The sequence below is a fragment of the Cyclopterus lumpus genome, chromosome 9, assembly GCF_009769545.1.
Source record: "Cyclopterus lumpus isolate fCycLum1 chromosome 9, fCycLum1.pri, whole genome shotgun sequence".
In the NCBI taxonomy this organism is placed as follows: Eukaryota; Metazoa; Chordata; class Actinopteri; order Perciformes; family Cyclopteridae; genus Cyclopterus; species Cyclopterus lumpus.
The window spans coordinates 4,543,446-4,557,666 of NC_046974.1; the positions used below are offsets into that span (position 1 = coordinate 4,543,446).

Sequence of the window (14,221 nt, forward strand, 5' to 3'; positions counted from 1 at the left end):
GTTAAAATGTAAATATACTTTGTAAAAAAAAAAGGCAAACTATATATTTTTTTAAAATCTTATTATGAATCTTATTATTTTTCTCATTGCAGAGCTGAAATGTTTTAAATCCGGGTTCTATCATTCATTTTATCTAATTAATTAATTAATATATATATATATATATATATATTATTATAAATAAAAAATTTGATTATTATTAAAAAATATTTCACAATCTTAGTTCATTAAAATATTTTCCCAAAAGTGAGATCACAACTAAACATACATGAAATAAATGATTAACTTACATTTACACCGTATATTTATTTATTCATTTATTTACACCCTCCCTTCCTTTTCACCTTTATTATAAGAAAAAAAAAAGAAAAAGAAGAAAGCTAGTAAAGATGTTAACAATGGCGGATAAAAAGAAAAGAAAAAGAAAACTCCCCGGGGCGACTTTAAGCGCTGCTACTATTAAACCCCTTCAGGACGTACTTGACGGTGTAATTGAGGTGTTTTCACTCCAGAGTAAATTGCTCCGGTCCCAAAAGACAAGAAATAAAAACTCAAAACAGAATCGCCTTTAAGAGTCTCAGCTTACTGTACACCTTTAAAAAAAATGTAATAAGATACAGACGTAAGTAGTTAAAGTAATATAACTCCCACAGGCAATAAATACACAAGTGTAAGCTTCACCGCGTGTTCAGCCAGTCGAGAACCACTCGTTTCCCCCTCTAGCGTCCTCAAAAGCCCCCTCTCACCTTCGCCCGCCGGCAGCTTCCGGATGTCCTCGGCGCTGCCGCACCTCATGACCGAGTTGATGGACGACAGCGTGCTGACCAGCTGGCTGTTGATGGATCCGAACTGGGACTGGGGCTGGCCGAAGGCGTCCGCCAGCTCGCTGTAGTTCTCCGCCAGCAGCATCTGTTGCTCCTGCAGCAGCTTCTGGACCCGCTCGATGTAGTGGTCCAGTCCGGCGCCCCCCTGGGCTTGAGCCTGCGGCGGCGCGACCTCGACCTCCTCGACGGCCTCGACCTCCGGATGGGAGGGCCCGCATGCTATGTTCCTGGTTTTTAATCCAACCAGGAAGTTCTCCTGGACGCTCACCGGCCCCACCCCGCATTCTTTGGTTCTGGTGGAGCTCGATCTGCCGAGGAAGGACTCCGCGTCCGTGGCGGTCCCGACGGCGATCGAGCGCGTGTTCGCCGTCGAGTGAACGTCTTTGATGAGCCCGTCGCCGGCGGCGACCGTCCTCGTTTCGGCGGCGGCTGCCGTGTTGGTGTGTTTGTCGCAAGCGGTCACCCCGGTGTCGGTGAACGAGTCGGTCAGGACGCACGTCTCCGTGTTGGTGGATTTGCTCGCCACCCGCGTCTCGGTGTTGGTCTCCCGAGTGGCCGACTCGGGCGCGGCCGTGACGCCGGAGTCCGCCTTGCCGACGTAATCCGGGTCGGTTCCTCGCGACAGCAGCGTCTTGACGGGGCCGACGACCACGTCCACCGAGCAGTCGCCGCAGCCGACCGACCGCGACTCTTTGCTCAGCTCCGTCATGGGTTTGCAGAGCGCCAGGCTGTCGACCGACTCCTCCGTGTTGACGGCCGCCTCGCGAGCGCTCCGCTCCTCCGTGCCCGCCGGCTGGTCGCGCGTCTCCACCCGCCTCCCGACGCACTGGTCGCTTACCTCCACGCGCTCGCGCACCACCCACCGGTCCATCGGGAGCTCCGGGCCTGCGGCGACGCTCCGAGTTTTAGCCGAGTCCAGACGCTCGCCCACCCCCAGGCTGCGCGTCTGGACTTTGGCCTCCACGCAGGCGTTGTACATCTCGGGCCTCGCCATCGAACCTTTGTCCACTTTTTTCTTGTTCGACCCGCCGGCCGCTTGGAGCTCCAGCTTGAGCTTTCCCATCTCTATTTGGTGCGTGGTTTCCTTCAGCTGCACCTCCAAGCGGTAGATCTTCTCCTTCAGGGCCTCGATGGTCTGCTGCTGGAGCTCGATCTCCCTCTCGGCCTCGCCGGTCATGCCCAGCATGGCCTCGGTCACGCCCACCGCGGCGCTGCGCGTTTCCCGCGCCTCGGTCGATACGCCGGCGTCCCGGAAACGGTGCACGTCCGCCCCCCGGTGGACGGGAAGGCTGTTCATGTTTTCGTCGGTAACTACGCCGACGGACTTTTGCTGGGGCTGGTTTTGCACGAGCTTCTGAGGCCGAGTTTCGTTGTCCAGGGCCGTCGTCGTCTCCAGAGCTTGGACCTCGGCGGCCAGACGCCTGAACTCCTCCAGCCGCTGAGCGTTCTGTTCCTGGGCTTCGGGCTCCATGATGTGCAGCTCCGTTTCCTTTTGGACGGGGCCCGGGTTCTCCATTTGGTCGGCGCTGCCCACGCTGTAGGAGCGCTTGCGAAAGCCGCCGGGACCTTGATTTTTGGACTGAGCAGCCAATTGTCTTTTCTCTTCCTGAAGCACGGCAATCTTAACCTGCAAGATGGGAATGGTTTTCACCTGCTCCTCCAGCTCCTTGAGCTTCTTGAGGGCCACGACCATCTGCTCCCGGATCTGCTGGAGGTGCAACGGGCTGACGTTCGTGACGGGCGTGGCCATGCCGGAGCTCATGGGGCTGTGACGGATGGAGCTGCCCACGGATGGCGGGTAGTAGAGGTTGTACTCCCCGTTGGGGAGGTGGCCGTTGATGGGGAGAAGCTGATGGGCGCTGGGAGAGATCTGGCTCGTGGCCACGGAGCCCGAGTAAGAGGACAGCGAGCTGCTGGAGCCCATGCCGCCGAAGCTGGCGAGCCGGCGGCGGGGCATCGGCGGCTCGCCGTGCGGCTGCACGAGCAGGCGCTCCTGCTCGAGGCGAAGGCGTGTCTCCATGAGGGTCTTCTCCACCTGGGGGTTGCGACGGGGGGCGAACCTCGGCGAAGGAGGCGGCAGGAGCGGCTTCTGCTCCGCGACGCTCGAGCAGGACTGTTGCAGGGGGGCTTCACAGGGGGCTCTGGAGAAGGTGGGGGTCAGCGGCGCGGCGACCTGGGGCCGGGCGCCGAAGAAGACCGGGGACTGCTTGTCGTCGCTGTTGGAGGAGGACAGGGAGTCGGTGGAGGTCCATTCGGCCCGAGTGCTGCCCCCGCCAGTGCTGCCCCGAGGCACCGCCAAGGGTTTGGCCAGTTTGGGCTTCCTCTGGATGCTCAGCTTCTTGATGGTGTTGCCCCTCTCAATGTCGTCGACATACTTGAGGAAGTCCAGGTCCAGCTGATAACCGTAGGGGGTTTCAACGTAGTAGGGGGCCACGGAGTCCTTCTCGTCCTCCGTGCTCGGGCATCTTTGTCCTGAAAACCACGAGAAGGACGAAGTTAGCGTTAAGAGTTCAGTTAGTTCAGCGAGTACAAACGTGTCTCGGGTTTGTCACGTGTCTGCAGGAAAAGCGCGATTGATAATCTTTTATTTATTTATCTTTTTTACAGCCCAAAACTATGCGAGACGCAAACCGTGTGAAGCGAACACCCAAGAGGCGTAGTAGTAAAAAAAAAAAACCGGTGTTTAGGTTTTACTTGTATAATTTAGCCCGGTGGAGGCGGGTGGAAAGAGCTCGCAGACGGACAAACAGAACGTTGTGTACAAAGCTCGGATAAGAGACGACGAGGGGGGAGAGAGAGGGGGGGGGTCGGGGGGGGGGGGGGTCAGGAAAACAAGACGTGTCAATATTTTAAAGTCCAAAATCCACCCGTCGTGTCGACATCTGAGCTTTTTACAGACACAGAACCAGCACAAAAAACACACACACACTTTGTACAGAGCAGTCAAAGCCGGTTAAAGTCCAAACTCCAGTCAGCCATCGGGAGACTCCGCTCCACTCGGTCTGCGCTGGCTAAATGCAGCGTCTTGTTCTTGGTATGCCTGGAACTCTTTCCCCCCGACTAAAGCAAACACAGGCTGGAAATAAAACAGCTCCGGCTCCTCCAGCCCACTCGATCCTTTCCCTTTCAGATAATTAAAAAAAAACAAAAAAAAAACAAGAGGGGATTACAAGGCTTTAAAACAAAACAAGCCTCACCGCCTTGTTGCTCGAGCTGCACTCGCCTCAGCTCTACTTTTCCTCTCCACGCCGTCTCTCTGCTGGTTCAGGATTTAACTGCAGAGCCGAGACACAGGACTGCTGTTTCTTCTCGCTCACTCAATAAAAAAAAAAGGAGGGCGGGTGTGGGGAGGGCATAAAAAGTTCCACTATTGGTGTAAACTAAGAGCACAGCACTGCATCACTATTGGACAGCTGCCTCCTCCAATCAGAGGCTTCGCTTCCCTAAAATAAAAGAGTCCTGTTAGTCAGTTGGGGGGGGGGGGAGGCGAACGCACGACGGCGACGGCCTGTTGTCGAGACCAAATCCCTTAACAACAACAACACAATTATACTTTGCAGAGCAAACTTTCACAGAATAAAGAGCGTTATTTCGGGTTTATGTTTAAAGTTTATGTGTAAATAAAAGTCTAGATGCAGGTGAAAGGCTGCAACTGGATTCTTTCACGCAACATTTAAAAATCGATAACTTCTTTCTTTCATCATTCATTCATCACTATTTTCTGACATTTTATAGAAGAACGAACAACAATTATGTTAACGATTAAAAGTCGACGCACACTTTTACATTTTTGTGTGTGAAAACAAAAACCCGCTTTGTGTTTTCTCTGCACAGACCTGGAATAAGAACTTCCTGTTTTTGTGTTTTTTTACTGGTATAAATAATCTGTGAGGGAGCAGCACAGTCACGTTCTTGTGCCGTCTGGTCCCCCCCCCCCCCACGGGTTTCTGAGCAGCCATCACACACACACACACACACACACACACACACACACAGTGACAGGCGACCCTCTGGTACCGCCGAGCCCCCCGGACAACTGAGCGATGACCTCATAAATGCTCCCGTCGTCATCAGCAGCTGTTACATTGTCTGTTTGACAGCGATTACGCAACAGCCACACACACAGTATAATGAGACATCTTTACAACTTCTCCTAGGTCGGGGTCTAGAATTAATACTGAAACGGGCCCTTCTGTAGCATGAGGACTTTGGATAATATTTGACTCATTTAAAAAAAAAAAAAAAAGATTTAGTTCGAACGGTATTTCTACGGTTACATAAAAAGATATCGTATGCAACAGTTCCCCAACGATGTGAAACAAATGTATTAAATACATTTAAAAGAAGGTTGTAAACAGACTTAAAATCTATAATTCAAAACAACAGTTACTAAAACAGGATGCAAGTTGACAGCTTTTAAGAGCATCCAGATCCTGGTGCACGCCCACTTCCCTCAGATGGGTCATCTCAATATTTCAGCCCAAAAATGGGGCAACGCGACCGTTTCCAGTTGCAGATTTCCAACTGAAACCACGTGCCGACTGAACGCGGTTGCTCTTTTGAATTTAAAGTAAAATGCGTTGACATCCGAGAGAAGACGCACAAAGTCACCGGCGTCATGTTTTAGCCATTTTCAACAACAACAACAAAAAATGTGCAAGAACTCTTTCAATGCATGCACTCTTGGGTTCCTTTAGCCTCGGCTCTGTAAAAAGTCTAATTTTAGAGCTGACAAAAGCCCTTAAACAGCCACAGAGTCCTCGGAGGCAGATTAAAGTGGGAACACTGGTCTAAATGAGTCTGCCGGTTGTTTGTTATCAAGACCCACAGGCTTCTCTGGGCTGCAAAACATGCGGCTTGTTGGCCATTGTAAAAAGTTTTTTTTTATTTTTCCATTTAAAAAAATGTATTTGTATTTATATATATATATATATATATATATATATATATATATATATATATATATATATATATATATATATAAATAATTTTTTTTTTTTTTAAAACAGGACGACGCCAACTTCCTGTTTGGCCTCCAATAATACGCGCTCTCAAGCCGAGATATCAAATAAAAGGAAACATCGTTTGTAAAGGTGACCGTCGAGTAAATTATTCCTCTTTATTTGGACGTGAAACTCATCATTGAGAAAACAGTGAAAAGCGTCGGCAGATCTCTGCGTACAAAGTCACGAGGGACGCTGGTCGCAGCTGCAGAGCGGAATAATTCTGTGCAGCGGTTACATTACACGGAGGGTGAGAGCAAAGTATGACGCAAGAACACACACACACGCACACACACACACACGCAGGTATTTCCTGGCTCTGTATGCCCAATTACTCACAAGCAGAGCCGGCTTTTGATCAAGCCGTCATATTTCAGCAGATCAACACCAGGAACAGGAACAAGGAAAAAAAAGAAAAGGAAACGTCACTTAAAAAAAAAGAAAGTCAGTGAGCTCCACATTCCTGCCCAAAAACCGGGACCAGACGGCCGACTGCGAGCCATGAGCTTCTTCTAGAAAACTCACAGGGCCGCCAACGTCAACAGCTTAACTCGCTAAACGATGACGTGAACATGTCAAGGAAAACAATCCGGGTTCATCTCTAGAGAACCGATTTAAAACCTGTTCACATCGTGGATCGCCGTCTACTTTACCTTTTACCAATCTGTGTGGCAAGAGCAGGACTAACGGTCTCTGGGAATAACACAAACGCTTTTTAATACAATAAATATGCATTAATTTCCCAAATATGTAACACAATGGAGAGCCATTTGTGCTGCACATCTAAAAACAAGACAAAAAATAAGTAACATTGTTACAAATGTAATTTTAATCCCCCCTTTTTTTTGTTGTTGTTACAAATGAGACGTTACGTGCCATCGAGTGCACTTTGAAGAGTCAGGCTAGCCGTTTCTACCCGTTTCCAGTCTTTATGCTAAGCTACGCTAACGTGCCGAGCATCTCTTTGTTCCTCCGTGGCAGAGTCAGTCTTAATATCCTAAAACCGAGGGAACAAAAAGGTTTACGCAACGCTCCGTTACATAAACCGTGTCGTGCGTTTTGTTGTTGACGCTGAATGAATGAAACCGTTCGGGCCCCTTTTCGGGCTGACAATGAGCGGATTGGAGCGCACTAGAGTTACAGTCGCACGCCAACAAACCAGTTCCACGTCTATTCATCAGACGGCGGTGTGTAAAGACACCTTTGGATCACAAAGACGCGGCGGCTCCGCCCCCTCCGGCACACATTACGACGGGCCGACCGGCCTCAACGTGACAAAACCACTTCAGTGGGTTTGAAGGAGCAGCCTGGTGGCCTTCAAGAGCCTCTGCAGGGCTTGTTATTTTGTATTTCAGACGACTTCAGGTGGAGGATGGTTTCAGAGCAAACGGGTCTTCTTTTTTAATTTTTTTATTAGTTTTAATGCTGAACACACTAACGGATTAATTAGAGCTGCATTACAATTTGGTTTCCTGCAACCGTGGCCGTCTACAAAGAGATACGAGGGACTGCGTTCAGTAAATATTTATTTTTATGTTGCATTCTTACTGAAGACTTTATGTGCAGATGCACATAAATACAAGAATATTTAATAATAATGTTTTTTTGTTTTTTTTTAAACTATATTTTCATGTTCCTTTATAACAGAAATGAGCTTAGCGGAGCAGATTTTTATTTTTCTTAACTGAAAGCTGATAAGTGCATCTTGCTTTTTGGACGTGGACGACTAGTTATTTATTTATATTTCTTTTTAACATGGTGGCGAGAAACCGTCGACACATTCTGATGCACGACCTCGTTCCCTTAGACATCATTATTAAAAGTATTGAGTAGAACTGCTTTAAAGAATCGGAGCAGAAATGCTGCGATAAGACGACCGTGATAATGAAATTTAAAAGATTTACATCATTGCCTGATACTTTGGAAGATTATTATTAGTCTTTATTTAGCTCATTTCCCTCACAATCATCGTTTTGTATTTTAAAAATCGCAGATGCTGCTTTAAAAATAATCGCATTTTTCACATTCTGTAAAAATGGACAATAAAATACAGTCGGGTGGGTTTCGTGGCCTTTGAAGTGAATCCACATACGTGAAAAGAAAAAGATGTTGTATCTCAAGAGTGCCGTTCCTGCATGCTGTGCATTCCTGGAGGGATTTTTGGAAGGAAGAAGCTTCACTCTCTCCTGTTAGTGTGGACAGGAATGTGAGTCGTCTGCAGGTGTGTGTGTGTGTGTGTGTGTGTGTGTGTGTGTGTGTGTGTGTTCAGTTCACACTGAAGCGTGCAAATCTTCTCCGCAACACACACGACCTCCATAAAGTTATTCCTGCAGCTCTTCTGCTACTGAAACACGCCGAGGAGCGAGCACGTCTTGCTTTTTAACATAAATATTACTACATATTTTATATATATATATATATATATATATATATATATATATATATATATATATATATATATATATATATATATATATATATATATATATATATATATATATATATATATATGTATTTACATGACTATGGCATTCAATAAAATTAATAATATACTGAAAGAACAATAACCTTTATGTAGATCGATATGAAGCATTTTGTTATACACAATTATATTTTTCAAATCTATACAAATCAAGTTAACAAAAAGATGTATATGATGAGCTTTCATTTGTTTATTTTCCGGTTTTATTGGTGAAGAGTTTTGTGATCAATTGCCGTCTATACAGTTTAATAAAGCAGTTAAAATGTATTTAATTTTAACTTTATTTACCATACCTGCAAATGTATACGTCACATGTATGTGTAAAACTTAATTAAGTTGATTTCAACCATAGCACTTATGTACCGATTTCATCACTTCCACTGATGTAAACTCATATTTGAATGCCTAAAAAAAATAATAAAGTCCCTGAAATCTTATTCTTGCCCTCCAATTCCTAAGAAAGTAAAGCGTTCCCCTCCGAGAGACGGCTGTGACGCAGCAGCTCAGAGGTTAAATATACACGTCGGCCTGCAACCGGACGCCTACATTTAGCCCCTTTGTGTCCCAATCCAGCCGCGTTATATTTTAGTAAAGACGAGCACACGTTGTTCCAAAAAGGCAGCGAGGGATCAATCGTCTGCTGGAGGAAACGAAAACACACACACACACATATATATATATTTTTTTTAAAAGGTTCGAAACTTGCAGAGGAAAATAAGTTACAAAAAGATAGAACATCACATGATCAAAACTATATAAAAAAGGGTTTGGTTTACCTGGGCCGTTGCCATTCACGTGCATGGTTTGAGCCATGGCTGCAGCCGCGTGCTCCCAGTCCCGCAACAAGACCTCCTGCGGTCATGCAACTGCCATGCATCAAGTCCAGGTTACCATGCAGCCTGCAGACTAGACACAAAAAAACAAAACAGAGGGCATTTAACTTTAGAAAGTTAGTCGTAAAAAAAGTCCATCGCAGAGAGTCCAATTTAAACGACACATGTCCAGTACAGTAATTGGTAACCAAAGCTGTCAAATGAATGTAGGGGGAGTAAAAAAAGTACAATATTTAGAAAACTATAATATTCCACCGCTGCAGCGTTCGATGACATAAAACCTTTCTTCTGTGAAAGCTGAAGCCCACTAAAAGCTTTTTTTTTTTTTCCAACCACAGGTGTGTTTGCATCCGACGTTTATGAACATAGAGGTCTAGTGTGCAGCGGCCTGGTCGTCGTCAATGGATACAGCCGGGGGACAAAAGAGCCATTCTCGACTCTACGGGCGACGGAGAGAGGTCTGGTTCGTTAAAACGAGGAGCCAGGTTGGCTCGGGAGAGACCCTGTGACCTCACGGCTGACCTCGGACCCCCCCCCTTCACACCACCACCCCACCAAGGAGGTTTCTTTAAGAGGGTCCTAATGGAAATAAAACCACAGTACATTTCCCTTCTGCTGATATCTGCAAAAATCCGCAGCATTTACTGGAAGCATTTAATGAAAACCTCAGTGACTTTTTCCATTTAAAAAACTATATATTTATAGTCATTATTCTTTGTGTTGCCGGCCCTGCAGCCTGTATTAGTTTTAGCTAGGTTTACCTAATGACCTAGCAACTAGGTACACATTGTAATATTGGTTAATTCATCGTACATTCACTGTAGAAACTGTAGGAGTGTTTTGTCTCATTCTATTAAAAAAAATTAAATAAAAAAAAAACATGCGATAATGCCGTGGCCAGGTCGGTCACACTTGCCAGAGGTCACACTCGCTCTCGGCCCAGAGGTCACACTCGGCCCAGAGGTCACACTCGCTCTCGGCCCAGAGGTCACACTCGCTCTCGGCCCAGAGGTCACACTCGCTCTCGGCCCAGAGGTCACACACTCGGCCGGCGAGTGTTCAGCAGCACATGTAAGTCCTTGTTTACAGTACGCAGCCAAATAAAGCCGCGGCGACGACGTCACCTCGCCGCCGCGGCTAAATCCAAACTGCGTCCGTCACCCCGAGGAACGTTTATAGCTCCGATACGGAGAAGAAAAGAGATACTCCCGAGCACACCGGGGCTGTTCCAGCTTCCAAATAGACTGAAATCCATTTAGTCTGCGGTCCCGCCTCCTCCGGGCTACTTTAACATCCAGGAGGAAATAAAAAAAAATAAAGAAAAACACCAAATGCCTTTGAAAGGTTGCATTTAAAAGTAGGTTCAACATGGTTGTTGAAAACTTTTTTTTTTAAACCACTTTTCTTTTGAAAAAATAAAAAATAGTAATATTTTAGTCACGATGCCTCCATTGGGCTGAAAAGCATCTTGGGTGTTTGGAGCCACGTTGCGGACACTGAAGCCCAAAACCATACGCGACAGAGCGTGCAGACACACACAAAAAAAAACATGACGGACAGTCGTGTAAGCTTCTCCCGTTGGGAGGCGGGGCTTCGTAACGGGAGACGGAGGAGGAGCTCGAACGGACGACAAAACGTGAAAGAAAAAAAGAATACAAAATGTTTATTTAAAAAAAAGAAGCTCCGTCTCATCATAAAAAAGGAGATTCAATTATTCATTTGGTTGACAGCTAATATTTTATTGGGTTATATAGATCTTGGTTATATAATATTGTACGTTTTTGTTACATTCATGGTCATTAACCGTGTCTCCTGTAAATCCCCGTGACCACTGGGGAGTAAATGTTGTATTTTAATGGGCTGCGTTGTTGTGCTCTCGACACGGAAACAGGAAGTTGAGCTCATTAAAATCCCCGTTGCTTCCACCAACGACTGAATAAACAGAAGAAAAATGTAAAAACACACGTCTGTAGAGGAGTTTTAACCTCCTGCAGCATCCAGACCGCCCCAACACCCGGTTTTCAATGTAAAACACACAATTCTGATAAAAAACAATTAAAAAAAAACAATTACTCAAACACCAGTTGAAAAGAAAAGGTCTAAAAATGTAACGCGATAGGACTCGAGGCCCGTTTTAGTGACATTGAAGTCTTTTAAACTAAACAACAAAAAAAGAGAAGTTTGGCGTTACCGAGATGTTATGCAACAGGCTGAGTGTGTGTGTGTGTGTGTGTGTGTGTGTGTGTGTGTGTGTGTGTCTTCCTAATGGTTTGCAAAGGAATGCTAAAAGTAAAAGTGAGTTCCTCAGTATGTAGCAGATAAACAAAAAGGAGGGTTGTTATAAAATCATCATAACTGGCGGCTCCAAACCCCTTTTTAACTCCGCTGGATACCGACAGCACTGAGATCCTCCATTCCAACAACCGGGCCTCTTACCTGTGTCTCTCATGCTAACGTCCTCACGCAGATCGCAGGTAGCAAACACTGACCGAGTCCCCGTAAACGAGTCCTAAACCCAGCCGCCCTCTGAGCGAGGGGGGGGGGGGGGGTCTACGTTTCACCGCTAAGATTAGACGACTTCCTCGGATGACAGACAAACGATCCGTGTCCTATAAGAGGAAGCAGGACTTTAGGCTGTTTAGGGAAGAGCTGACCCCCGAGCTCTCGGGCCCAGAGGCAGACCTCTCGGGCCCAGAGGCAGACCTCTCGGGCCCAGAGGCAGACCTCTCGGGCCCAGAGGCAGACCTCTCGGGCCCAGAGGCAGACCTCTCGGGCCCAGAGGCAGACCTCTCGGGCCCAGAGGCAGACCTTCAACTCTGGTTTGTTCGAAATCAAACCTTAAACATGGAAAAACCTCAGAGTGTTCTACTAGTTGGGACAGAAACGTTAACCGAGGCCTACTCGTGGTTTCTAATGAGTTAACGAGGCATTATTATTAATAATAATAATAATAATATTATAAGGCCACTTTAGTCTGGCGCAGGAGCGAAACCTAAAATTCAGAAGCATATATTGTTCGGTGTAGATGCAAAAATATTTCCTTCATCGAGTTTGAGAGTTTATTTTGTTCGCCTCACACGCAATGCATCCTGGTACATGTAGGCACCTTTTTTTAAATTTTTTTATTAAAGTGGTGAACATTTTTCCTTAGAGTAAAACGCAGAAAAAGTAACTTTCAACCAAATGTAGTGAAAAAGTTTTTAAAAAAAGAAGGTATTTCTCAGTTGAAAATAAAAATGCTCTGAAGTATCAGGAGTGAAACTAAAAAGTTAATTCTGTAAATGCACCAAATGGGAAGTACGAAGCTACCGGTATCGACCCCATTTTATACAGCAATAAGTAGCCTTGGTGAGGACACGCACATTAAAATCCACATTTAAATTACCTAGTTAGATTTATAGGTTTTAGGAGGTATTACGTTATTTAAGCTTTCAGGTAGTAAAAAGTACTAATACTTGGTTAAAGTTAATATTCAGCAGCTCTACTCATTGCTGCCGTGTCACAGAAGCAGTGACGAAGGCAGAATTCAGCTAAAAAAAAAAGGTGAAATTAAATCAACTTAGTTCGAACAAAGGAAAAGATATAAAAACACTCACCATCCGATCCGACGAGGTGGTTTTTAAAAAGCAGCCCGATGTGATCGATGAGGACTCGCGAGTGTAAAAAGAACAAAAACGCGGCTCAAACCTGAACAACTTGTTTGGTTCCTCCTCAGCTGTTGCATAAATATGACGGGAGCTGCAGGTGCACGTCAACTGATTTACAGGGACTCATGTGAGGTTCCTCTTCACGGGGAGGGAGGGTGAGGGTGTGTGTGTGTGTGTGTGTGTGTTAAAAAAACAGACGATTAAATGATCTGCTGAGATTTGAGTGACAAATCATCAACAGATCAAACAAACAGTCATAGATCATCATTTAGGAGATAAATCACTCACTTTTTCTTTTTTTTTTTCCATCACAAAATGTTAAAAGTGCACCAAGCTGTCAAAAATGACCACAACAAAAGAGAAAATGGGAGTGGAAGTGGAAAGAGTTTCATTACCACAAATAAAAAAAAATAAAAAAGCGCTTCTCGAGAGCCAGAAGTCAAATAAAACTTTGGCTTTAAACCACACGATGGCAAATTAGTACAGACTTCAAAAGCCTCATTAAAAATTTAAGATGAGATTAAGGATCAATAAAAAAAAAAAATTCTCTAAGTTGCAAACAACCAGCATCGTTATCGCCGTATGAAAAAAAAAGAAAAAAAAGTGACCAACTTGACAGGAAGTGGTGCGACACTTTTTTTCCTCTGTGGAAAAAAAAAAAGAAAAAGACACAAAACACTCGGGTTGTGCAACACGCAGCTTGAAGCGTTGAATATTCAGCGGGCTTGTTTTCCCCTAATAAAAAAGCAGTTAATGAGAGGAAGGGGGAGAGGAGAGGGGGGGGAGAGGAGAGGGGGGGGGGGGGGCTGCAGGATAAGAAAGCGGTGCGTGACGTGTTGCGCAACAGCGCGTGGAGCCTTTTTCGCGCGTCTTTCTCTGCACAATTGACACGATTTTTCCGCCGACGACCGCGGTGAGCAGGTTTTAAATGATGTGATTTATTCCCGTGCTTGTCGTCTCCGCTCTGCATCCGGCCCTCATTAAGAAATGCCTCTGGAGGCCCTTTTTTTTTTGCAGAAGAGGCCGCTCTTCTGCCTACGTGACCCCGCTGAGTTCAAAAGAGCCTTTCGATTATCCCAGCGAGGAACTCACAGGAACGGAGGGAGAAAGTCAGCCTGAAGGGATTTTTCTTTTTGTGTCTTTTCAGAAGAAGAGAAAAGAAGAAAAAAAACACTTCCAGCTACATCGAAGTGGCTAAAAAGTAAAGACGTCCCATCAAAACAGAGCTTTATATGAAAATAGTCTACTCTACGCAGACGATGCATGAAGAAAAAAAAAAAGAGAAGAGGATCCTTAGGTGGATGTTACGCAACAAGACAAAGAGCCTAAAGTAACGCCGGCAGCTGTGTACTTAAAAGTAAATGCTCGGTGTAATTATCATATTTTAGCTTATTGACACGCTAATATTTGTTGATTAGCACTATTAGGGTAA

The 14,221-nt window shown here is 45.6% G+C and overlaps 1 protein-coding gene across 4 annotated transcripts in view; it reads right to left on the minus strand.

The window, feature by feature from the left end:
* The window catches only part of kank1a (KN motif and ankyrin repeat domains 1a), a 35,131-nt gene that overhangs the window by 7,390 nt on the left and 13,520 nt on the right, over positions 1–14,221 (minus strand). Inside the window, exons 1-4 of one of the 4 annotated variants that reach the window (XM_034541332.1) lie at positions 12,739–12,917; positions 11,579–11,751; positions 9,086–9,215; positions 747–3,296 (exon numbers count right to left, since the gene is read on the minus strand). In XM_034541332.1, the coding sequence (XP_034397223.1) occupies positions 747–3,296; positions 9,086–9,122 (2,587 nt within the window). In that variant the 5' untranslated portion in view covers positions 9,123–9,215; positions 11,579–11,751; positions 12,739–12,917. Of the gene's footprint in view, positions 1–746; positions 3,297–4,021; positions 4,151–9,085; positions 9,216–11,578; positions 11,752–12,738; positions 12,918–14,221 lie in introns of those variants that run through there. The other 3 variants (XM_034541330.1, XM_034541333.1, XM_034541334.1) reach the window with 3 other exon arrangements.